At 39.6% G+C, this 27880-nt stretch overlaps 1 protein-coding gene across 2 annotated transcripts in view; it reads right to left on the bottom strand.

Annotated features, from left to right (window-relative positions):
- GOLGA7B (golgin A7 family member B) overlaps positions 1-27880 on the bottom strand; it is a 326951-nt gene that overhangs the window by 9932 nt on the left and 289139 nt on the right. For both annotated transcript variants that reach the window (XM_069611552.1, XM_069611551.1), the window contains exon 4: positions 1394-1495. In XM_069611552.1, coding sequence (XP_069467653.1) covers positions 1394-1495 — 102 coding nt within the window. The remainder of the gene's footprint in view (positions 1-1393; positions 1496-27880) is intronic.

The following is a 27880-nucleotide window of genomic DNA, read 5'->3' on the forward strand; positions in this document are numbered from 1 at the left end:
AATTTTCCATAAAGGAAACAGGGTACACCACGTGAATGGTTACAATGGCTGCGTAACTATGGAGATTCACTGGTGATATTCTCTTTTTCTTAGTCATAAATCCAGTTTAAGTAAAATTTGCATTCCATTTTAAAGCCATTTTTCTGTTGCTTCTCTGCTCTATTTTCCTAAAAACAAACCTCATTAGATCTTGAATAACTCACTCACTTTTCCAGCTAGAGACCTAATTACACTTCCATATTGTACCTATGATCTATAGCTACACCCCAACACAAACCGCATCGCGATTTACAATATTTCACCTGTTTTTATTAAAAAACATTTTGGTAAATTCAGGCGGGAATTGCAAAAATGTGCTAATTTTCCAACGTGTCTTTGCTGCAACATGTTTTAAAACCTGCCACTCATTTTTGAACGGTATGCTCTTGATTATACATTGCTTGTGATTGTTTGTACTTCTACATGGTTGCTATAGTGAGGAACTGTATTTGTTTCAAGGTTTTTGCACAAATTCATTAATTCGTTCAGCCTTTCCCGAGTGTCATTTTAACATTGCAAATGTTTCAAATCCGTTTTTCACTCTCATTTGAGGAGGGAAAGTTAGATTTGAATTCTGTTTCCAGATTCATATTCCTAACTGCATGCTGCTTCCTTATATCCATTCAGAAGTGATAATTTGTGGGTTGAGGGAACATAGCAGGGGGAAATCCTAACTTGAGTTCTATCTTTCCGAACATCCAAAAGTGTTTCTATTCCCTGGTGTTTTCTGTGTTACTAAAGGGTTGAATTAAGTGCATTGCCTCCATTCCTATTGTTAATATCATCACATTGGTGATTGCTGGCCCATTTATTGAAACGTGTATGATTTCTTTTGATTTTTTAAATAAATAAATAAAAATTACCTTTACCCACCAGCCCGATTCCTGGTCCATCGTGACCCGGGGTATTTGAAAAAAGAGTGTGATATGAGTGGTTATCTCTCAAATATTGAATCTATATATAAATAAATAAGCATTTCAGTTGTGCGCTGCATACTAGGCTGAGACCAGGGTGTGTTGTCTGATTTTTATCCTTAACAGCATTAATGCCCTTATTCACAGAGCGTTTTACAATTGGGTTTTACCATTATAAAATGCTTCTGTGAATTAGGCCCTAAATTACCTGAAGTAGCATGGTATTTAAGACAGCAAAGTGTAGTCGACCTACACATTAATACATTGTGGTAAAAAACACAGTTCACATTATACGATATTTTGCAGTTGCTTTACATAGATATCCATATTTAGATGCAAGCTCCATCAACTAATAAGAAAACAATTATATTTCGCATATACTCTCTAAGCAATGCTGTATGCTAGGAAGCACTGCCAGAATTATCAGTAAGCAAGGATACAACTCTCATCCCACGTTCCACGGGGTCTGTGATCAAAAGCCCCCGGGGAGCATAGATCTTTTCATTCTGTTCCTGGATGTACTTAGAAATCTTCTTCAGCACCTGTGGAGATACATGAACAGACATGTGAGTAAGGGTGCCATGTGCTAAACACATTGCACTTTGTTTCAGAACATTCATTTGATCTCAATCTACAATGGTATTATTTAAATTGAGGCTTAGAAAGGAAACTTCACGCCTCTAGGAATGGGTGGAGTTACTGCCGCGCCGAGTAGCCCGTCAGATCTTGTTTTCATATGCATAAAAAAGTATGTTTATTTTGTATTCTAGATTGGCCTGCTCTGCACTTTATATGTTTAGGTGTTTGTACAGCAGATTTGCCCCTCCCTAAAACGCACATACCGGATACCCTCAAGAGCCCATGTGTGACTAGGCAGAAGATGACCTGGCAACCAAAGGTCCAAACCACTTTTCATATTTTTTGGCTCTAGATACAAACCTACGTAAACACATATTACTGACATCAATCCAAGAAATCACTACCAAATTGGTACATGTGCAAATATTAAGGGAAAAATCAGCCAGCCCCCAACCCCCGAGCATGCTTCAGGAAGGCAGCGCCTGTGCCTTTTGTGGTGTGTAAATAACTGTTAGTCTGCAATATGGTACCATCCTGACTCCGGGAGACTGCCTGTGGTGATAGCTTACACATTTAGCAGATAACAATTGGTGACAGATCTCCCTATCACTGGCAAGACTGCCATTACAATGAGCTGAATACGGCATACCTGCTCTGCCCCAATACTTGGGCAGAAGTCATTGTCTATCAAAGTGCCAGAGATACTGCATTTGAAATAGAACCGTGCTATTGAAAAGACCATCAAATGGCCAACAGCCAGCTGCCATTTTGTTCACAGTTGGCATGCTTCCATTCACTTTCCAGCCGCCAATGCGCCCCCTTTGGGAGAAGGGATGGTGCACCAAGATTTGTGGGGCAATTTGAGGAATGCACACATCAGCTTGACTTTTGTTGTCCCTCATTTCATTGTGAAACACCCACTGAAAAGCTGCATCATCAATCTTCTGAAACTGCACATTTAGGAGCTACCTCAGTACCAGGTGAGTGCGGGTTTGAGGACTCTGGCTGTGAGGAGTTGGAGACTCTGGAGTACACCTCTGGGGAAAATGAGGATTATGGATTCTGCCTTGATTGCCCAATGAATGCCTTATTAACACTGTTTTGCTGACCCCATGGGTTTTCACTTGATGGAGAAAGGTCCCAGCCGGCTACTGAGCACAGCACATGAGCAAGTTTGAGTGAGGTTTGAGGCGGCACTCAGCCTGCCAGGCAACATACTAATGAAGGTGAAATGGGTGATTAGGGCCTTTATATTTCAAGCAGCGCTTTAAAAGTAATTGCCTCTCATTCCTTTTTCATGTAGCTTATGGGAATTAGTGAAGTATTGGGACTGCCCCCTTTCCTCATCTCTGGATTCACACATCTGTGTTGCACATGAGGTACAATGTATCTTCTGAGAGGAAGAGAGAGAGAAAGAGAGAGAGAGAGCTACTCACCCCAATCTGTTCCTACAGTGCCACACGCAGTGAAGCCTACACAAATGGCAGACGGGTGATATATACATTTAGCACTTTATATTGCATTCATTCTCTTTACACCAAGTGCCCTGTTCTATGGTTACGGCTCCAAACTGGCATGTTGATGTATATGGATCTAAGTTTGGATACAGTGTCCCCTAAGGCCAACTCTGCTATGCATGGCCTCCCCTTCTCCTAGCTATGTTTAAGACAGATGTTCTAAGTCAATAAGGTTTCCAGGGGGCAGATTCTCAAAACATACTGCAAATGAAAGAAGCACAGAGAATTATTATGTGCTTGTATCATTTGCATTACTTTTAGAAATGTGCAGGTTACCTTATTCCCAAAGGTGACCAACGCATTTCAGGAGGGGCTGCACAGTAGCATATGGATGCGGTGTCTGGGCCCCTTGCACACAAGTGTCTGGAGAATTGTAACAGTTTATTGAGAAGCAACCCTCAGAACAGGGTTTTCCTTCCTTTCCCACTTAAGGTTTGACACAACAAACTGTTTAAGGGATTATTTTGTTCAGCCCTACTTCAGACACATATTATGCCCCTTGAATCCCACTCTCAGAGCTAACAATGAGCCAAGAACCAGGGCGGTGTACGGGAAATATATTGGCATTTATTTAAATGAAAGTAATATAAATTAGCACGAAAATGTCAAACACCACTTTATCCGTGGCACAACACAATCAACTTCTCTCAGCATAAATAAATCACAAAAGTGAGTTGAAAAGAACACAATCACAATTCTGCAATTACTGCAAATTTCGATTAAAACAATATTGACACTGATCAATAACGAAAGCAATTATCATGTAGTGTTGTGTGATTTTGATTGTCCTGGATGCTTAAAAGGCTAGCAGTAGGATTTCAAGATTGGTACAAATACATATGGAAATTATGATTTCGGCTACACTCTTGGTTTAAAATAAACACAGGGTGATTTAACGGTTTGTTTTTTGAGACCCCCCATTATTTGGTCTGTTTTGGGGAAGTAGAACAGAAAAATTTGAATGAGTTGGGAAATTTGGGGATTTCAGACCCCCCGCCACTGAAAGGCCCGTGTTGGGGAAGCTGGATACAAAGTTTGGACTGATAGAAGAATAAAGACACCCCTCTTTCTTAAAGAAGTCTGGGTCAGCAGGATAAAAAGGAATACCCAATTAGTTTTCAAAATTCAACCAGTAGTATTCTGGCAAATGGGGAATTAAACTACTAGTTTTAGTTAAATGGGCTAAGGGTCTACAAAGTTTTTCCCCCAGCCCACTATAAAGGGAAAGGATTCAAGGCAAGCACACTCCCCCACATTTTGATTTCCCACGGTTCAGTTCTTCTTACATAGAACACCTCTGTTTAAAGTTCAGGAAAGCCAGCTGCATCTCAGGACACTCTGGAAAGATAGGGCAGGGCGCTGGTCACTTTACACTCAAAGACAGCCTCGTCCTCTCCACCATAGGACCCAGTCTGCTTCTTTGAAGCCTTCCTAGAAATAGACAGCTCCACCCAGATGCACTCTCAGCAATCACCTCCGGTGTTTGCTTACAGCTGTCAGATGGTATGTTTCAGCAGCACTCTCTTTCTCTCGGTTCCTCTGTCTGTCTGTGTCCCTTCCTCCTAGTGTAGTCCCTCTTATATATCAGCGATGACACCACCAATTTTACAATCTTGGGGAACTACCTTGCAATACTTCCCACAACTAGGATTGGACAGTTACCCACCTCTCTCCTCCCAAAACCCAGCCTTCAAGTCAGGATTGGGTTAGGGTTCTGGAGCAACACATGGCAATTTCCATTCGTAATCACCATTTGATATCCTTTCAAATTTCTGGCAAAAACTAGTTATGTATCACAACTTCATGATGTTACTAGCAACTGCCATAATATACATATTTTCTGAGTAAGCTAATCATGGGGAATAAGATAAGCCGACCACCAGGTATGTACCATGTAGCACAGCCATGTGGCAGCTTTCTGCTGTTTCCATAAAAAGCGTAACAGTTATGAATATGTAAGTTACTACCCATATCACTAATTATATTCTACACCCACACAACCAAATCTCACATTTGGAACATGTTCAGATCAGCCAGAAACTTCAGTTTGCCATTACAGTTCCCTGATTCTCAGGTAGAGGAATTTTATAACACTACAATCACCGTGAAATTACTGGTTGCTGAGAAAAAGGCCTAAACGATAATTGAACATTTAAATTAGTTGTGAACCTTCGGTGGGACAAATGGCCATTCTCCTGCCTTTCTTTTGACTGGTTCAGCCTTTATCCAGAGTTTTTTGTATCAGTCTTTCTATGTTGGAAGCTTGTTTGAAGTTGCTGCCCCCATTTTCACACATATTGGTCATGCTACAGCCAAGGGGACCTTCTCCTGCAGTCAATGCCTTCGCGAGCCAGCAGGTCTGGAGAACACTGAATTTCAACACCTTTAGCAGGCCACTTTATTGCAGTTGGTACTGCAGTTGGTAATTAGATGGGAGATGGAAAATCCAGACCGGGAGTGGGGAATATCCCTGTGAAGTTTCCCACAGCCAGCACAATGGTTTGTCTTGGGATGACATGTTTCCATGAAAGCAAAGTGGCTTTTCAAATGTCACTTGTGTTTTGTATGTGAAACATAATATGCATTGCTTTTTGTCAACCCGCACATTATGTCGTTGCCCTGACATTTTTCTGTGAGCAGTGATACATTTTCACATTTAAACTACTTTTATTTGCACACACCTGTGCAAGCTGTTTTTGTGTCACTGTTTAAAAACCCTGTTTTCCATGTGAAAGAGATCTTTGATTCCTGCTTCTTTTGTGAATTAAAATGCTGTTCTTCCTTTCGTAATGGCAGGTAGGCCCCTTTTCAACATGGCTCTTTAATTTTACTTGGAAAAAACAAATGCCAAGCCATTTGTTTCATTGTTTAAAATCCTGCTGTTCATGTGAAAGGGACTTCTGTTTGGGGCCTTTGAACGCACCCCACAGAATAGAAACAGGGGGATAACACTCACTTCTGCTCATTTAAAAGCACATCCCATTTGTGAATTTGGGATGTGCTTTGAAATGTGCACAAATGCCTTTGGACCTTTCATGTTATAAATCACCTACTGAAATGCTGTAGCACTTTGCACCTAGTACTAGTAGTAGGACTGTCTAAAAAAATTGCGGCCAGCAAAGTTTGGGGAAAGGGGATTAAACAACAAACCATGCTAAAATAACATTCGTAAAACATTAATTTTTCATCATAATGCAGAGGTTCACATGCTTTTACAATTTGTACTATTAGCACTGTTTTCAATTTAGGCCATGGGGTGTTGCATGTCTCATTTTAACACTATTTTATGACTGTGAACTTTTGATTGTAATATATGTATTTTTCACTTTTTTTATTGGATGTATTTTGGCAAATGACAGTTGAATAAAAGCCTAATGATGATGAAGATTGCATTTTCCGGGCACGACGAAAGGACAAGAATCAATGGTGGCATATAGATTAATGGCCCTGAGAGTCAGGAGGCTGCATGAACAGTAGTCCAGCCTGAAGTGGGCTCAGTTGAAATGCTGCAACGGTGCTTCAGCCCAGGGGATAGAGCATGGTGGGGAAACAGAAACACCACACAGATGCAGTGGGTTGTTCAGATGCACGATTTGCTTCACGGAGCAGCTGATTGACAGCACACTCCACGAGAGATTGGTCTACCAAAACAATTGTGAAAGAGGTAAGGAGCTTGTTGGGCACACTCAAAAATAGTGACAAAGTAGGCACTGACATAACGTTACTACATGGCCTATGAGGGCAACTGCTGGAAAATGGTAAAAGAACCCAAGCATATGATTTCAGTGCCTGCTCTAATGCATGTACACAAGCCAAAACAGTTTGTTGGGAAGGAACATATGTGAGGATATACATGTTGCCTAGAAAGCAAGTGTGTGCAGGCAGTTGAAAAAGCTTTAATACACCAGGAATTCGTTTATTGTTGCAATTAAGCCATTAAGTCTTTAAAAAAAGTGATTGGGATTAACACTGGTAGGCCCTGCAAAACTCACGGTTTGATGTTACTGCATGATAGAGCTAGCTCAGAGTCAGAGATATCCCAGGAGGGTGTGTTCAGGGCAGGGTGAGGCAGGTAGAACGTAGGAATTGTCATTGGGAGTACATGACCATGTGTGGTCATTGGGTGGGAAAATTGTCCCCAGATGTAGGTGCCCCCTCAGATCGTGTCTCCTTCCTGGCTGTACTCCAATGCAATATGTATGGCTTATGTGTAGTACTAAAGCACCACGTAATAGCCAAAACCTTAAAAGGAGAGAATGAAACATGTGCAGATGTGCATGTGAAATGGAACGCAGGACTGGAAAAGTAAACATAGCTTTGCTAAACTGAATGTTTAAAATCGACTATGTAATCAGCATCATGTTGTATAGTAAAATAATTGTCAATCCATTGGACTAGACAATGCTTACTACACTAGACTAGTTTTAGCAAAACATTTTCGAGAGTAAATGGTGAAAAAATATGAATATTTTCACATAGTCCCTTCTAGAAAGGGATGTCTCCTTGAAGTCGGACATCCAGGCTAAGAGCAAGAACTCTGTCCGAAGCTCAAGGAGCTGATCCTGGCGGAAGGGTTGCCACTGCATTAGGTTTGATATTTCAAATGTAATCTGTCTGTTTCGTGGTGAGATGCCTGCCTGCAAACTTTCCAGTCTGGGGAAAGGTCATTTCCGCAAAGGGTGAGCATGTGATCTGACTCAATCCTTGCCGAACGGGGCCCTCCTCTAAAGCAAACCTGACCTTTGAGCTGAAAGACTTTCACAGAAGATGCTGCCACCTCAGCCTTGGCAGGTTGGCAGCGACAATAACAGAACTATGCAGATCTTCCCCTTTGCTGTAAGGCCTTCTTTTTTTTGCTTCCATGCTCCCAGCCTGGGAAGACTTTTAAAAGATGCATATTAAGTGAAATCATTCCACCTGATTCCTCCAATTCGATTTGACCTTTATTTATATGTTGACCATATCATGGCATCTCCTCAGGGCAGCATTTGCCCGGTCCTAGCATCTCATTTAACAGAACATTCCCCAATATCATATTGGACAATGCTGCACTGAAGTTAATAAAGACTACAGCTCCCAGAAGCCATCACATTGGTACATGAAAACAAAGGACTGGAAAATGGCCACTGTTGAAGGCCAATAATGATGGTGATGGTGGAGCTGTTCAATCTGCAGATTGCACGATAGGATGTAAGGATATAAGTGCAGGGTTTTTAAGAGGTAACATCTAACGTTTGATGACTGCCAATACTGCCTTAAAAAGCAAGCCTTAGAAAAGCCATTCATTTTGGCTTTTATTTAGGCATGAAACAAGTGCTAGGTGATAGTACGACCTGGCCATAAAATGGCAAGATTGAGTGAATGGTGTTAACACCTAGGCATATAACGGCAGTGCCTGGAAAATTCCTATTTTAAGCCTATACAAGAGTCAAAACGTAATATGTTTTAACAGGTAATCAGTGCATGGAAAAGATGCAAAGACACGCATAAGTATTAGCATATGGGGTGCCCTGCGTAGAGTGGGTATTGGATTAGAATTCTATGATATTAGCTGCATGGAAGCCTTAAATAGTGGCCTTCCACTTGGCCCGGGCGATCAATAATGAGGATTCCAAGTAAATACTGAGAAATAACATTAGGACTATAGGTGGCCACATTGTTCAATCAGCTTGCTTACAATGCAGGCTGAATATAAGGATTAAAGCTCACATTCCAAGTGAGTTGAGTGCTCCTTGCACCCACACTCATTTACCTGCCTGGCCTCCTACCACCCCACTGTCTAGCCCCCGACCACTTGCCACCATCTATATCCCTTAGACCTTCCTCTTCCACTTAGCTCTACTTTCTATGCCTCTAATCACCTTCTTCCTTTAGCATACTTGCTCTGCCTGCCATCGGTGTTGTGCCTGCCATAACTGTTGAAGTGGACAATTGTATGGTGTGGGGTACATTACTCCACCAAGCAGAATTCCCTTCCATCACCAATCTGCACTTCAGCACATATGGGGCAAGATGGAACCGGGAACACATGAAGAAAGGCTGCCAGTGTGTTTACTGATGTGCACCAAAGAAGAGAGTTGAAAAACAGCGCTGCTTTGCTGCTAGCTCAAAATTTCCCATGAAAAAGGAAATATTTTACATCCAAATGATGGAGTCTGATGCCCTTTTTCATCTGTTCAACAATACACAGTCCTGATCCAGTGAGACCCAGCTATGCCCAGCCATATTTAAGTCGTGCCCGAGCAAAAAATAGCATTTTTCACTGAATGACAGGCTGTGTAAAATCTGTGAAATCACAAACAACTTTACTCCCAGCCATAAGGAAAAACACTTTACTTTTTGCTACAAAATATCCCAGATAATCTCTTCGAAAGAAACCCTATCTCTTTGTGCATATGTCAGTTTCAAGGGATCTTTATTTTGACAGATGTTAGTGCATTGGAAACATAACTGGGCTTTGGAAAGATTCAGAAAATGGATGTAAGAAGGCTGCATTTGAAAGTGACATCCCAGCAGAATTAACCATGTGTAAAAATTGTTGTTTTTTGCAAACAAGAAAAATGCCTGTTTAAAAGTGTAATGTTGAATAATGCCCTGTCCTTACCTAGAAATGTAAGGGGAGTTTTGTTTGAAATCTAACAAAATGTTTTATTCCAACTGCCTTGCTTTTGGCTCAAAAAATAAATTAATAACTAAATACATCAAAGGATATTTGTTTGCTGGCAACAGGAGTTGCCCTTCCCCAAAAGGGGCCACCCCGTTGGAAACTCTGTATGGACCAAGAGGAAGCATATTTCACGCTCGTCAGACTTTGTGTCTGGGCTTTGGCCTGCTACAATAGATTCCAGGATTTAGGTGTGAAATTGCAAATAACAGCCCCCCTCAACTTCAACTGGGGGAATTCAAAGCCAACTCCAGAGCAGCCTTGGAAGTTATAACCTTATTTGGGAGACAATGCTGGCCATCTGGCTTAAAAGACTATTTTAATTAATACACTTTAAGACTGTTATTTCTGCTATTGGACAACTCAGTAATGGGAAAGTGTTCCAGTTTAAATGCAATTTTTGTGGCTTTAAAGTAAGACGTGGTAGCCTTCACTAGCATATTGGGGACGGAAATGGTGGAAAATTGTATATTCTGAGGAAAGTGTATATGGTGCCACTTTGTAATTCAATACTAACATGCCTTATGATAATATGTACACATGTATAAAGCTATAGAATTGTAAGTGAAATATTTCCCACTGAAAATCACAATTTTTTTTTAGAAGGACGAAACAAAGTCCTGCAAACTTGGGAGTTGGACTGCCATGCTCTGTGTGAAATATGTAATCTGCCTATGTAAGTCTCAAAAGTGCCACAACTGTAAAAAGGTGCATGTTTGTGCCATAACTGGTTTTAGCAAAAGTAACTGTGGAATGATCCTATGCATTGTAAAGCACACATCATAAATCTGATGTCATGCCCCTGAAACCCAACCGGCTGACAGCAAGGTGGTAACAATCACCCCTGACCAATCCAGTTGTTAGAGGCATGTCCAGCCTAAGCCTGCCCCACTGTATAATCCGGTGATGTCATCCGCCTTATAAAAAGGGAGAGCTCACACAGACAAAGGACACTCTTTCTGAATTTTCCAGAGCCTGTGCATCTAGACATTTTATATTCATCCTGCAGATTCCAAACTCCACTGCCAGAAAAGGGATAGTTTATCCAGGCCCTCCTACCCATGCAGAACCACCCTTCAGAACTGTCATGCACGCTGTTACAAGTCCCCATTGTTTCAATATCAGCAACTCCCTTACTGCCCATTTGCCCCCACTTACACAGCAGCAGCAGTATGGTGATCAAACTGGGCACACCCAGAGGAAGGCGGGCCGGGATGGCCGTCTGAAGTCGTTGCGACCGTTTATTCATTGGCAGTTGCCTTGGCGCTGCTCAACGGTGTGCTGGGGCTGCCGGCTCATCCTGGTTCTGCGTCACGTGATCGGGAAGAGACGATCACCTGCTGTTTTCACGGAACACGTGACGCGGAAGCATCAGGAGAAACGCGCCACGTGACGTCTATCACCTGACTCATCACTGCAGTTAAAAACAGCGAGTATAAGCTGACACAGTGCTTCACAGCTGCTTCGTATTGAGTACTGTTTGGCATTTCCTGGACCTTCTTTCCTCGGCTCTTGACTACAGAAAGTTTACGGACCCCTGTTCTTCTTCCTCAGATCACAGACTGCCTCGTGTTTATCTTCTGGACTACCGACCCCTGGCATTGCCAACTGGTTTTGATCTGGATTTCCCCTGGATTTTGTTATACTCTCTGGTTTCTGATCTCGGATTGTGCTTTGCACTGCTCACGGATTACCCCACTCTGAAACTTGATCATTGACCGTCATTGCCTTTACAGGTGCATAGTGTGTTCTATCTGGAATGCTAAAGAGGACCTCTTACGCCTCTTGCTGCTGCCAGATATCCTCAAGTTCCTGCCCATTTGTCATCACTCGGGGTATGGTTAACATCCACTCCTCTCTCGCCTAGGTAAGCCTTATCGCGGTTCACATCCTGTGTTCTAAGTATCAACTGCATTGCCATTACCTTATACTTAACCCTTGCTTGCCTTATAGTCGTCAGGGGAGTTTCCGGCGTTCCTGGTTCCTGTTCCTTGGCACTCAACACCTGTGGCCTCAAGGATTGCACGGGTAGATATATTACTATCTGCCCGTGTGGTACTTGGGGACAGAGGTTCTCATAATCTTCATGACCATCAAGACAGAACAAGAACTAAACCCCATACCAAAACCCCACTAACCCAGGAAGAAAAGGGGAAACGCTGTGGTACACATTTTGGAGAGTATCATGTGACCAGACGGCTTTTTTGCCCCTCTACCTGCATGCCACTGTGCAATGACCAGAGAGGCCCCGCTGTTTTCTGCTAGGACAGTCCCACCATTGTGCCGTGACCAGATCTTTTGAGTCCAGAAACCCGGTTGGCTGTCCCAAAATCCCAAACTCCAACACTGATTGTGCATATTAGCCCATACCATAGCACCACATAGTATACCCCAACTTGATACCTTGGTCCTCATTACGAGTTTGGAGGCAGCCATGCCTTTAATAAGGGCATGGCTGCCTCCAAACTCGGGTCTCGGTCTGTGGTCCCTGAATGGGTAAATACCGGGCCATTCCAACTTTGGAGGGCCTTGTATATTCCCATTCAGGGAACCCGGACAATCCCCGTTAATGAGGGGCCCGTTGTTAGCATGCTGGTCTCCTAGCGGGACCCGCAAAGGATGTCTGGTCTGACCAGACATCCAGAGCAGGTCCCGCGAGGGAACCTCGTAATGAGGCGGTACGGGTTAACGGCACCGGCACCTTTACTGGTGCAGTTAACCCCTTACCACCTCAGCTGTAATGAGGCCCATTGTCTTTGTTCCACCTTCTAAGTAATCCAATCCATACCCTGATAACTTGTTGAAGATAGTCTGAATCCTCTGTGTATTCTGTTCCTTGATTTTCTAGTGTTAGCACAATTCTTCCATTCATTTCTGTCTTGCATAAGTCCTTAGTCATATTTTGAATAATTCAAATAATTCCCACATAGAGCTGAACGCGGGGTGAAAAGGTTAACCTTGCAAATTAACCTTGGAGCGTACCGTGTGTTTCTTTAACAATCTAGTAATTAAAATCTAGTTTTAGTGAAATTTGTCCTTTCCTTTTTAAACCGATTTGCTCTTTTAACTGCTTTTACTTTTAAGACTGAATTTCCTTTCACCTTGAAATTCTCATACAGTTATCCAGCTAGAGTCGCTCTTTCACTTTTATATAATCCCTGTTGATGTGCATCTATCACCAAGCCTAAAAACTGCAGTCCAATTCTGTCTATTTCACTAGTTTTTCAAACCGCTTTTGACATTTAAACCTGTGTAATTTAGCAAATGCAAATTCTGTGTGTGTGATTCTGGTTACACTGTGTTGTCAATTCAAAGTTGATTTTTGAATGTTATGCCCTTTGTTGGTACCTTGCTTTGTAGTTGCTAGTGTTATTACATCCCTGATCCTTTGATAACTCATATTTACCTCATGTATTCAACCGCACATTTAAATTAATTATTTACCAATTCCGAGTGTTATTGAAGCAATTGCAAAAGTTTTTTAATCTGATTTTGCCTCTCATTTCACAGTGGAAGGTCTGCCTAGCATTCCTGACTCCTTGATTATCCTTCCTATTGATTAATAGGGGTTTGAGGGAACATTGCAGGGGGAAATCTTAACCCGGGTGCTATCTACCCGAACAGTAAAATTGCTCCTAGTCACCTGTGCTTTGGATATGTTCTAGTAGAAGGTCAACCAAGTGCAGTTCATCAGTTTACATTGTAATTATCACCCCATTGGTGATTGCTGCCCAATATTAAAATTGTGTGATTTTCTTTGAATTTAAAATAAATAAATATTGTATTCCCACCAACCGGCCTGGTTCATGGTCCATTGTGATCCGGGGTATTTTTAAAAGGGGGTGTGAGATGGGTTGGGTGCCAGCTCAATCTGAATTCTAAGAAATAAAGAAAAAGTATTCTAATTGAGCGCTACATCCTAGGCTAAGGGCAAGGGTCCTGGTCCGGTGTGTGATGCCCGATTAGAATCCTTAACAATGGTATCCATAAATCCCAACACACATGCTTTTCACAGGTTATTGTTTTTGCATAAAGTGCTATTAACAACTCAAGGGGCTGGCCCTATTATTATTATTATTATTATTATTATTATTATTATTATTATTACATGTATTGAGCTTGGACCTAGCTCCGAGAAGAAACTGAGCCCTATGGTGCTCATAGCAATCATACACACGGCGGAGGCCTGGATGCGGCACCAAGGCCTAAGCAAACCGGTCTGTGAAACCAACTGCTGTGGAAAGCATTGCTTAATGTGCAACCCCAGAGCTGCCTCAGAGAGATCATGGGGTGAGTCATTGGGTGGGTACAAGGCCAACAATATTCGCAGGCAGTTGTTCCTCCTCACAAACCATCTCTCTCCTCTTGTCACTTCCCATGGCAATGGTTTGGGACCCTAGGCAGCGCTTACAGTACCACTTAATAGCTAAAGGTAAAAACCACTTCAACCGCTGACCGGTGCTGCTAGTTTGAACAGTGGACATTTAATACAGGAAATTCAAATCAGAACTTTTTGCTTAAGAACACATTGGATTTGCTGTAAAAACAAAGGGTGTAAGATGTGCAATAGTAAAACACTTTTTTTTGTTTAAACGCAATCTTTGCAAATGATCTTACTACAGAGTAATGAGGATACGTTTCTTTTGACCTGCCATTACCCTCATATGATTACGCAACATTTTGCATCCAATTACTTTCTAGTACACATCTAAAACTATCACCCTTCAAGACACTAAGAAACGTAAGCATCCGTCATCGCTGTGTCAACCATTGTCTATTGGAAACGGTCACCATTTTCAGCCATTCCACTATACCAGACAAATACCTATTTGTGGCTTGGACAATGAGAAGATGGAGAAGCCTCTAGGTCCTCCAAGTGTTCATCGATTCCCACACAGTTTTCTTAGTCTCTTCTTCATGTTGTTTTTTTCTGAATGTTTCCCAAAGAACATCTGCAATTGCAATCAAACATGGAATGCATGTGTGCCAGTCTTGCATGCCAGCATATGCAGCATCTGACCTGGTTCTGCTGGGTGGGAAGGATATGGGAAAAGTCCTCATTTCACAACAGGAATGGCATAGTTGTACAACTTCAAGTAATAGTGTCACCTGCAAGTTATGCAGAAGAAAGAAGTAGGCAGTAGAAACTGAATTTTAAGAATAGACATGGACACACTTCCCAAATTGATTTGCAGGATCGCCAGACATGTTTGGGGAGATTCGAAGTATTTTGTGAGTGGCCAACAATGTTGTTGAAGTAGGTTTGATGCTTTATAAAAACGCCCATGCTGTGTCCTCGTCACTTACATATGTATGCACACATATCTGTTGCTCAGGTGGATAGCTCTTGCAATAGCCAGGATCAAGATGAAATTGGCAAGGTACATAAAGAAAAACACAAGAAACAGGCATTTTCTTGATTTGACCCTCAAGTCCTTCGTATCAATCTGGACCACACCAGTATTCTTGCAGATCTGGACTTTACTCTTCAGTCCATGCTTAGCTGCCACCTTGGTTCCTTATGTAATTGCATCACATCCCCCTTCATGGTTGGAACATCCCATGCCACCCCCAGCCCCCTTACATCATATGCTATCCTCAATTATGTGTAGAGAAATTCATTGCTTCCTAGCAGGATTTGTGGTATATACAACTCAAATAAAAATAAATATAAATACAATGGGAACATTTATAAATGTATGTTATTCTTATTTTTTATAGAATGGAGCAACAATGTTCTTTTGATCACAAAATAATGTACAATGTATAAGAAATCAGATTTGATGGCAAGCAGTGAGCTTCTTACAATGGGGTGAGTTTGAGTGCCATTCTGACCAGGTTGTGGAGGGTAGTAAATGGAACATTCACTGGGAACATTACATGAGCAGCCTTACATAAATTAAAGACAATCAACATTAGCTATGAGTAGAGAAGTTGAGTCTTAGAGGAAGAGAGGAGAGGAGTCTTTGGGAGGTATTGTTAGCTCATCCTTTTGTTGGAAGCCTAAGGTGCAATAGAGAGATGGAAGTTTTGAGATGGGAGTTTTATGATAGGGATAGGAAAGGAGGAAGTCGTAGTGTGATTGGAGGAAGCATAGGGAGAGGTGAGTTGGAAGAGCAGCAGGAGCAGCAGGAGTAAATGTATAAAAGATAGCACAGTAATTAGCAAGCTGGTGGTATTTGCAGGTACAGCAGGAGGAAAGCAAAATCAAAGGCTTGTCAGCAAAAGAGACAAAGAGGGTGGTCAATGACTGGTTTTCACCCTTCACTATTCCACCTTTAATTGGGATGCTCCAGGCTGCAAGCCCCTAGTTCAGAAGCAATGTCACACGCTCTCGTCATCTGATTGCCTAGTCCATCAGTGGTTGGTCTCTCTAATGTTTTCCCTTGTGTTGCTGGGAGGAGGCAATTTCTTCCTGTATGGTCTTCCGAGAGGAGTCTCTTGTGGCCTTCAGCTGGAGATTGGGTCGACTTAAAAGGACCACAGGATGCAATGTCACTGATCCGAGATGGCCGCAAAAAGTGATGTCACAGAGCCAAAATGGCTGCAGAAAGTGATGTCACCAATCCAAGATGGCAGTTGGATGTGATGTCACTGATCCAAGATGGCCACCGGAAGTGATGTTACAGACAGAAAGTGAAGTTATAAACCAGAAGTGATGAGACATGCTCTTGTCACCTGATCACCTAGTCCATAAGTATTGGTCTCTTTGATTTGTCTCTTGTCATGCTGGGAAAAGGAGATTGATATCTTTTCTCTCTGTATTACATATGTGTATGTGTGTGTGTATAATCGATTAATTAATTAACCTTTTATAACACATTTAATAATGGAAACCTGTCCCTAAGCACACAACTCTGATTCAAACCTTTGCGTTGTCCTGCTTTCAAGCTAAACGCATTGCTCTATATATATAAAACTGAAGATGCTTCATGATGTTCCAGCACTGTATATAAGTTATGTATAATTCCTTTTTTAACATATATCAAAGAGCTATAAATCTCCTTTAACATATCGAATGATTTGCAGCACATATTGGTCACTTCGACACTTTGAGCAGCACATATTGAGTATGGTAGTATGGCTCAATTGCGAAGGAATGCTCCCAGTTCCAATATATTACCCTTAATAGCCACCGGACCTAAACTAGGGTTCACTATAGCCCTATAATGGGATATTTGTCCACTCTCCATGGCTTGTGGTTATGGCCAGTGGGCACAGTCCCTGGGGCCTGGGCCTCAGCCATTTTTGCAGGGCCCACTAAGCAACCCACTGAGGATATTGGTCAGGGTAATCCAGCCATATTGTCCCTTTAACAGCATGTTTTCAGTGAATTTGAAAGGTTTTTAGATCAAAACGTGTTTCAATATTTTATGACACTATATGTCAGTTGTTACAAAACGTTCTTTAAACATATATGAATGCAAAATAATGCACCTTTACCAAACATTCTTTTTACAGTGCACATTTATGTGTGTCACATTAGGTGCCGCATCCTGGGGGGACTTGGTATGGCTCAATTGCCACCAGCATAGGACACATGCCAAAAGCTAAAGGTGCGAAATGCCGGAATTCTTCTTTTCAAATAAACATGAATTGGTCTTTCTGCTTTCTGTTGATTTTTTTTTTTTAAAGCCTCATTTCAATTTTGCCACTGCAGTAGAAAAGTGGCAGTAATTCTGTGAGCATCACTTTTTACCGCTATTTTTACTGCACTGCCAAATTCAGAGTTTGACCTTCGAGTGGGGTACCTCTAGCATCAAGGTCTACCTCACTTTTAAGGTCCAAAATCTGCAAAATTAACATGGCAGCATTACTGTTCACTGTAATCCATCGATCATTCTCATGGAGTCCTATGAAATACAGATTAACACTTTCCTTCCACCACTCGTAATCCTGTAGTAAATGCACAGGACCGATTGACAGTAACAACAAATTAGTTTGGCTCAGCGTCCTATTGATTTTGTGAATACTTTCACAAATGCATAATAGATTAATGTTTTTCTCTCGAATTCTGACAAGCATTTAAGCTCATTAAAATGCACATGTTAAAAGTCCAAATGACATTTTGTTAGGTGTAACAACAAAGTTAGATACCTGTTGGCGTATTCTGTTTATTTTTTGTTATATTTTAGTGGTATGTTTGGGGAGATTCGAAGTATTTTGTGAGTGGCCAACAATGATTTTGAGGTAAGTTTGATAAAAACGCCCATGCCGTGTCCTCGTCACTTACATATATATATGCACACATATCTGTTGCTCAGGTGGGTAGCTCTTGCAGTAGCCAGGATCAAGATGAAATTGGCAAGGTACATAAAGAAAAACACAAGAAACGGGCATTTTCTTGATTTGACCCTCAAGTCCTTCGTATCAATCTGGACCACACCAGTATTCTTATAGATCAGGACTTTACTCTTCTGTCCATACCAAATGTTTTAACTTATGCATATTGTAACTAAGATTGCTGCAAGTAACAGCGCCGTAATGCCCCTGGGCGGTCTGTGTGCTATATAAATGTAAAAAATAAAATAAAATAGCTGCCACCTTGGTTCCTTATGTAATTGCATCACATCCCCCCTCATTGTTGGAACATCCCATGCCACCCCCAACCCCCTTACATCATATGCTATCCTCAATTATGTGTAGAGAAATTCATTGCTTCCTAGCTGGCTTTGTGGTATATACAACTCAAATAAAAATAAATAAATATAAAAATAAATATAAATACTATGGGAACATTTATAAATGTATGCTGGACTTCAGAAGTACAGATTAACATTTTCTTTCCACCACTCGTAATCCTGTAGTAAATGCACAGGACCGATTGACAATAACAGCAAATGAGTTTGGCTCAGGGTGTTATTGATTTTGTGAATACTTTCACAAATGCATAATAGATGAATGTTTTTCTCTTGAATTCTGACAAGCATTTAAGCTCATTAAAAGGCACATGTGAAAAGACCAAATTACATTTTTTTAGGTGTCGCAATAGCAAGTTTGAAATGCTATTGTTACTATTCCCTTGCCGTAGTCAAACTGTCATGGAAGGGCTGTCATGGTGTAACTGCTATATGTGTTAGCACATTCCAATACGTTGACTCAGAACTGTGGTTTGTTATTGCAAACATGCATGAGATAAAGCACCCTCTATTATACAACATAAGGATATTGCAAGTAACACAGGCGCCGGATGACCAAATAAATTCTTTTTGCATACGGTAAGGCATATTTTATTCTTTATAAAACATGGCTAACCCCTCTCATTCCCTTTCATACCTTTACTAATGTAAAGTAAGAGCTCTTCATTTGGTAATACATATATTATATGTAGAATGTGTTTAGATACAAAAAAGCAAACACGAAGCTTCTGTGATGCAGAAAAACATTTTAAGCAGTTTAATAAAAATGTATCTAAATGTTTTTCCTTTTGTGCCTTAAAATGAGTAAAACTATATAGATTATTTATCTCATGTGTTAAACGTCATGCATAAAATAAATATACATGGATGTGCAGTTCTATATCAGTGCACAGCTGTGAAGTGTCCCCAAACGCTATTCCAAAAGAAAGAGATTTAAAAACCATATCACGCTTTTAATTGATCGCCGCAGTTGCAGATGGAATTCTGTTCTGTGCTGCGTCAAGCAGCAGGCTTTGTAACATCACAACTAAAGTAACAACTGATTACAGAGCAGTATTGATGTCATTTTGATATTGCAAATCACAACTGTATACAGGTATTGCAGGTTGCCATGTATTATGGGCAAATAACAATAACAGAAGAAGTTTAAAATGATGTAGCAGATATTACTTATTTACTAAATGCCTTTTTTCAAGTTTAAAGATAGTGCTGTAATACAATTTGCAGTGTTTAATTTGGAAGAGATATATTTTGCATACATACAAAATGTACATTGTTAGTGTAGTGTACATATTTACATGTATCTATCTACTGTATATTTTTAACACACTTGATCATTTTTAAAAAATGGTTTATAGCATACCTATAGAATGTCTCCTTAGATGTGATTGATGGTTGCTGATCCTGGAACAGTAAAGCTTAAAAGGTATTGGAAAGCCGCCTATGAAAGAGCAGGTACTGTTTTACAGCGGAAATACACTTTCAGTGTTCAAAAATGCATCTGAACTGTTGAGCTAAAGTGAGAAGGCAAGGTTGAGGGTTTGTGTTTCTGATTGAGGAACACCGCTGTAGTTGCTTGAATGCAGTCAATCTGAGTGAATTGTAGCTATATTGGTAGAAAGAGATGAAGGGATCTTCTGTGCCCTTCGTATGATGTTCACAGACCCATGCAGGTGTTCACACGTGGATCGCACATGTTTTTCGGTCACCCTGCCATGCCTTTTGACACCCTGCAGTGAAATAAGACTGTCAACAATGTTGGACATACGTCTCAGTGCACTGGTATTAGGAGGCCAAATCCGGTGTTATATTTTTCGATGGGGAGTTGAATTTAGAAGAAAAAAAAGGCCGTGCACCCAAGACTCTAGGCCCTGGCCACAACCACCGCAACATAACACACCCATAGAATCAAACATCAATCAAATATCCACAAATCTAAAGTTTGTGTACTGTTTGATTTGTATAGTTTGTATGTGAAGTTTTGGCTAAGTCGTGCAATTAAGATTCAAGAGTTTGGTAACAAGCACTGCAGTATAACATATCCATGGAAGTAAACATTTTGTATTGTGCTTGAATGGTTGTTTTATGGAGCAGTATTTGGGAGTTGAATTATTATATATACTTACTGTTTGATTTTTTGTGATTGGATATATTTTTTTCATGACTTGGGTAACTGGAGCAGATATTCTTTTTCAATTTCTGTGATAAAAGAAAAGATCAAGTTAGTGTAGGTGGTTCATAATGAGCTATTACTGCATAATAGACATTTCTACATTATTTCGACCCTCATATTTAGTAGTTCACAAACCTGTGTACTGTGTTATTTGCTCAGTTTCTGTGTTTGCTTATTAAATCATTGGGCCTGTGGGAAAGAAAATCCATGCTGGATAAAAAAAAACTTGTTATGGTACAATATATTTCCTTCTTTGTTTTCAGTGCTTATTTGTTGTCACTGGCTAATGTTCTATTTTTTGGCTTGTTGCAGATTTTCTGGGGCAGTTAGATACCTGTTGGTGTATTCTAACTGTTTATTTTTTGTTATATTTTAGTGGTATTGATTTATCTGTTTGGTTGTTGCAGAATCTTGGGGCAATTAGATACCTGTTGGCATATTTTAACTGTTTATATTTTTATAGTTTATAGTTTTCTAATTGACATTTTGTTAATGTGTATGCACTGATTAGTTATGAAATTTTGTTTTTAAGAATAATAAATAAGCATTTATAAGATTTGCTGGTAATCTCTGCTTTGAAGTAATGGTACTATCATTACAATCAAACCATCCACAATTCTTCTTTATGTATGCAATGTAGTGACCTGCATTGGTTGTGGCTCCTAGGTGGTAGATTAAACCTATTATTGTGAAGATTTTCATACCATGTGATACTTGACCATGTGTGAATCCAGTCAGCGTGCAGTTGTTTTTGGTACCATCTCATTAGTATTACATATTTACTATGTGTCTGCATTTGTAAGGTGGAGCGATTATCTGAATTGCAGGTAGTACATAACCTGCTATGGTTTGCATTTTGTACAAGTTGCTGAAATGGAATGGATTCACAGTTAGGTACTGATACATACACGAAAGGTTCATTAGGGACTTCTTCCTGTGCCACATGGTTGCAGAGAGTTTATAGGTATGTTTTGGTTTTCCAGTACTTGTAGTAAGTACATCAGAAATTCTTGTGGATCTTCTTGTGAGTTTATAGTGAATTTGACCATTCCAGCACAGTAGTCCAATTCTTGTCTTATTCCATTAACACTGTAGGTGTTGTCAGGATTGTTGGTTGCATTTCTATGAAGGACTAATATTTGCAAACACAACCGGTCTGTATTGTGTAAGTAAATGTCAATAATTGGTGGCAATTGGAATACAATATTTATTGATACATTTGCGCAGCAATTTACACCAGTTATATTTCAAAATTTTAATGGACCTGATAGTTCTGTGTACAAGTCATTTTTTTGGAGTGTGTGTTGCTTCTTTAAAGAAGTACTTGAGTTATCTTGAGCTGTAGATTCTTCTTTGGTTGTTGTAATTGATGAAGTATTAGCTTCTTTTACTCTCTTTCATAGATTTGCAGTGAGATCCTGTTTTGTTTCTGTTTGAAGTAGTTTCCTTTTACACCATTTTGCTTTTTGTGGAACAGGATAGGTTTTTAGATGGGGGTGTACAGTGAACGTAGTCTATTGAATTCTAGAATGCAAGGTATATCAGCATTTACTTTACTTGCATCAAAGTTGATTAGAAATAGGCCGTCAATTGTACATAAGCGTGATAGCGCTACATAGGTCATGCCTTCTTTAAAGACTCTGTTCCCAATATCTATCAATGCTTTATCTAGGGAAAGACCTTGTGATTTTTAGATGTGACAGCGTATGCTAGAATTAGAGAAAATTGTTCTCTGTGTAAATACATTTCTTTGAAAAGAAGGAATCGGGCTGTTGAGCATCCTATCCTTTTAACTTCTGTTAGTTTATCAAAGAGAATATTGACAAACTGAATGTTGTTGTCACGTGGGTATGTTTGAAAGCCAACAACTGTACCAAGTGGTCCATTAACTAGTCCTTGCTCCACATCAAGGTTATGTTTAAGCATTACTCTACAGTTTAAAGATAATTTTAATATTTTTTCCAAACCAGCTGTGTTGGAGATAGAGTTTTCTAAGGTAATTAGTCTTGTTGTGGTTTGTTGACACATGGGTAGTGGCATACCAGTTTGTCTGTGGAGCAAATTTCAATTATTGGTTGCATTACTTTTTGCAACATTGTTTCATTGAATGTTGAACAGCTTGCAAGAGTTGGCATCAAGGGCATACAATTGACATTTTTGTGTGCTAATTCTTCCATGACATTAGTGGCACATGAGTTATGGCCAAAGAATGCATGGATGTGCCGGGTTTTTAATATTGATTGTGCTTCTTGAGTACACCAACTCTAATACTAATAAAACAAATGTTGGCGTATGTGACGTCTGCAGACTTGCACATGTTTTCTGTTAATTCTCTGTATTGGAAATGTTGCCAAAGGTTGACATTTCCTATGCTGCCAACAGTTTTATGGCAGAGTTTGTGCCCTAAGGTCTTAAAAATTGGTTCACCTTTCACTGGTGTCAATTGAAGAAGACCTCTGAAAACAATAATGTGTTTTCCTCCAAGGAGCCCTTCGTAGTCTGTTTTGAGTAACTCTTGTAATCTGAGGTGAATCAAAGCCAACATTAGGTTGGGGACCATGCTCACCTCATCTATTAGTAGCATTTTCATTTGTTTCAAAACTCTGTGTAGTTCCATTGCAGCTTCTGTTGAAAGTTTTTAATAATCTAATTTGTTTTGGTGTTCTACTGGAAGGAGTAGTAATCAGTGTAAAGTTACACTGCCAATGTTGTAGGCAGCTTAACCTGTGGGTACAGTTACAACAGCTGACAGTTTGTTGTTTGTCAATTGTTGAAGGAACTTGATGATTTTGATTAAGAATGTTTTTCCTGAACCAGCTCGACCACTGACATACAGCAGTATAGGTTTGTAGTTTTGGCAGGTACAGTTTTTATTTTCATGTTGTACACCATGTTCAATTTGTTTTGTTACTTTTTGGAAAAAGCTACGCTGCTCATTATTCAGTTTTGATTTCAGTACAGTGAAGTCTTCTGTATCTTCTTCATAGTGACACATGGTGTTTTCTACTTCTGTCATAGCTCATTCTTCCTCATTTGCTATTAGTGGCTGTCCCTGTGGTTCTTGGCATCGTGTTACAGAAGGTTGACTACTGTCGGGAGTGTCCTCATCTAGTTGGGCCTGGAGTTCTTCTTCATGTTGCTGTTCATTGTGCAACATTGTTTTGCACTGTGTAAAGTTTACATCTGTTATAGTGCTTTCATTTGCTCTGAAAGCATCTTCATAGGAGTCATAGATATCTAGTAACTCTTCTTCTTTTCTCCATGGTTTAAATGTTGTAGCAGGGACATGTAATATAGTTATTTATGTTGAGGAGTTTTTAATGACAATTTGATATGATTAATTGAGCTTTGTTTGGTAAGTTTCACTAAGCTGCCTTCACAATTTGTCACTCTGTATCTACCTTTGTTTTCATCTGGTTTTATATTATTTTTGTATGTGAACTTTTGGGTTATGTGGTATAGACACGTGGCTTCCAAAGTGGTACTCCTGTTTGGGTAGTATGTGTCTAGTAAATTGTTTTTCAAAATGTCTTGGTTGTTGGGATCATTTTTGGCTATTGTTTCTATGTCCTCATATGATTTGAGAACTATTTTTCTTGATTTTGCAGGACCAAGACTTAGCCATACTATATTTTCAGATTTTCCCTACAAAGCAGTACTGGTTAAACGGTCTGCAGCTTCATAGCAGCCACATTCTCTATGAGAGAGCATTTTTATGCCTAACTGTACCATTTCTGTGACAGTGTTTTGTCAGATGATAGGTCATCCCAGAGGGCTTGAAGCTCTGTTTTTTCTTCTTTGGTTAAGTAGGCCGTAACATATTGTGCAACTGCTGTGGCATTGTCTGCAATGTACTGCACATCTATGTTTGCATTCCATAAGAGGGCAATGATTGCATTGTAATCATTGATACATTTTGTTTCTTCTGTTCTTTTTATGTAATATGTGTTCTTTGGTGATTTACCTTTGACACTATGCCTAACTGAAGACATGAAGTTGTTTACTTGACCTGTTTCTGTACTGGTCTAGGGAAACCAAAGTGGCATTTGGTGTAGTAGTTCCCTTTGTTTTTATATTTGCGAAGACAATATTTCCCACATTTGTGTCTTTGAAATTGTAAAATTTGTGCATGAAGGTCACTATTTGTTGTTTGTGAAGGAATTGCACAAGTGACATATTTTTTGATAAACTGTAAAACAGTGGCATCACTGCCTTGACCAAAGTTAGGAGCATCTTTAATCCACTTTAATCCATTAAAGCATGTGGATATGTGGTGCTCCTTTGGCTTGGTATTCTTTTCTCCAAAAGAAGTGTTGCACTTCTTTGAGGGGAGGAACAGTTTTATTACAAATAAAGTGCAGCATAGCAATGAAACGATGATGGAAATATCTTGAAAAATTAACAGGATGTAGAGAGCAGAGTTCTCCAGTTGTTAGTATATCTATGTTTGTTTTGTTTTTGTTTGCTATGCATATAGGAAATCATGTAAATCTTCTGATGCATATTCTGTACAACTTAATGTAACAAACCAAGTGGGTGGGCAAAGGTTTCTTATCATACAACCTACATCTTTGACATTGGAACCAGTATTCCTTTGTAACATGCATGTTTGCTAACAGATTTGCAATGCTTGATTGTAGAACCTCATCTTTTTCTTGCACGTTTTGTAGTAATCGCGTAGCTGACATATTTTCAAAATGGGTACCTGATTTTAATGTGTGTGCAACTTCGTAGCATAGGGTTGCTAGTTCACTTTTAAAGAGTAGGTGGAATATGCATTCCACATTTTGTCTAAATCTGGGATCTTCAGAATACATTTGTAAAGAGTGGTATTCTGATGCTGCTATCTGAGTGGGTCTATCATTGTATCTTCCTCCTTTCCCAGTAGGAAAGAGTAGAGGAGAGGCCAATGCTTCTCTCCTTTTTTCCAATATGCGGATTGGTGATCCTTTGGTTTATCGCATTTGGTACGTTTCCAGTCCATCATCTATGGTGTCTTTAGAGTGTAATGGACAAATTGTATAATGGTCTAAAATATTGGATACTGTAGCAGGATCTTGAAGTTGAAATTGAACAGTTTCTGGTGACTCTTGAATTATTTCAGTGGTTTCCCTCAGGTTTTCTTCAATATTAATTTCTTTGTAGTATTCATTATTGTCTTTCAGATATTGCAAGGCTTGTCTAACTTTATGTAAGTCCATGAGTTGTTCCCAAATTCTTTTGTCTTTTGTAGGTACACCATTTACTAAGACAATTAAAGATTGATCTATTGGACGTTGCACTCCCAGAGTGTGCATATTTTCTTTCGGATCTAATGGTAAATAAACTACTTTGCCACGAATGCCTTTCACTAATTCAGAGGGAGGTAATTTTACTGGTTTTGGTTGAATGCATATTATTGCTTGAAATGCATGCACTGTTTGAATTATGATGCTCTCATATAAATTGAGTTGTTGCAGGTCGTTTTGGTAGTGGTAATAATTCCAAGTTATTTGTGATAGCATGTGAAGGAGTTTGGTTGTTGTCAAGTTTTGCAGTGCAGTAACTGCAAAGTATTAAAGGGTCAGTTATTTCGTATTTGTTTTCTACCATAACGTAGAGAGCTAATTCAAACCATTTGGAATCTTCATTGTCTTCTATTTTGTATGTTACGTCTACAGTTACTTTTATAAAAAGTTCTGCGGCAACACACACAGACACATGGCCTGGTACTACAGCGGATGTACTTTTAAATTTTAGTATTTCTTTTTTGTAATTTTGTAGTAGAAGGTTGACATCTGTACAATTGTTCCTAGTCTGTTGTAAAGCTATTGTATTTTTTAAGTGGCTTTCTCTTCCAAAATATTTTCTCTGGATATACTCTATTTCTTCAAGTAGATATGCTCTATTTCTTTCGAGTAGGTCTTTGGCTGTACCATGTAGAAGATTGTTATTTAAATTGGCTAGTGCTAAAACAGGACTTTTAGCATAGTACAGTTTATGGACTAGATTTCTTATAGATGAATGATGTGTTGATATCATTGTGATATGATGGAAGGTGCTTTTGCAAATAGGTCCTGAAATGCAGGCTAATGAATGCCCTTGTAGTGCTGTGTATTTGCGCACTGGACAGGTATCCATACTTTGTAGTAGTTTCATTTTGATTTTGTCTTTGCCTTTCACATACTGATTGAGGAACTGGCATAAAGATTTGAAAGATTTTTTGGCAATGTTACACATTGACATGCACAGCCATTTGTACACTGGACGTTCTGGTTCAGTCGAATGGAGAGGTGATACTGAGTTTTCTGGGGATATTTTTGTAAGCAGTATTTCTTGTTCCATTATGGTATTATTAAGCTTTTCATACCCTCGTTCACTGCTATGTATGGAAATTGTGTTTGTTTGCTTTTGTTTGTATGCTTCTTCATGAAAATATGGTTCTGTGCTTGTCTCCATTCACCTCCACAGATATTTAAGAAGTTATTTTTGTTAACATTCTGTTGATTGAGAAGTCTTTTTTGTAGTTTAGTAGTTAGTTTTGTTAGTGGTTTCATTCTGTTTAACACTAAAATAAATAACTTCCTTTTGAGAAGGATTGCACTATCTATGAGAGATTCTAAGATTAATTTTCTACGGTAGGTTTTAAGGGTTGTGCATGATTTCTCTCCTGTTTTTATAAGATTCTGAAGGACTCTGTGCTGGATGTTTTTTTGTAAAATACTTTTTTTGGTATGGTTACTTGCCACTACATCAAGATTTATAGGAGCAGTTTAGCAGTAGTGGTAGCTGAATTCTTGTTAATCACTTTCTGTTTCGTTTTACATTTTGAAAGATGAGGCAACTTTTTTTTACTGGAAGCTTGTTTTGTTTCACTTAATGACTCTATTAGATCTTTGGTTTGAACTTTTTGTACAAATTCTGCTAGAAATGGATGCTTATGTTGGACATTTTTATTTTGATTTGCTCTACTTCTGCGTTGCTTTCTACAGACTTGCTATTTGTTAGGCATTCTTTGGGGTCTGTTGGATAAAAAAGAAGGTATGGGTTGGGCTGTTTTGCAATGTATGTGTGCCTTGTGCATGAGTGTCTGAGTATGATGGTAAAGATGTATGTGGAGGTGTGTGATTCTGTAATTGGCAGCTACAACTTGTTGGGAAGGCTATTCTAGTATTTGCGTGTTACTATACTGGGGTTTAGATGACAATACAAAGTAAGCTAGTGGTGAGGAGAAGCACTAATACTAAATCTAATGGTATAGAATTAAAACATTTCTTTGTTCTGGAATACTAACATTCTAGGGGCTGATTCATGGAATTTGTGCACCGATAAACGTGGATTTGTGTGCCATACTGCCCGCAAATCCCTGTTTAACA

The sequence above is a fragment of the Ambystoma mexicanum genome, chromosome 8 (assembly GCF_040938575.1).
Source record: "Ambystoma mexicanum isolate Mex_15411 chromosome 8, UKY_AmexF1_1, whole genome shotgun sequence".
Taxonomy (NCBI): domain Eukaryota; kingdom Metazoa; phylum Chordata; class Amphibia; order Caudata; family Ambystomatidae; genus Ambystoma; species Ambystoma mexicanum.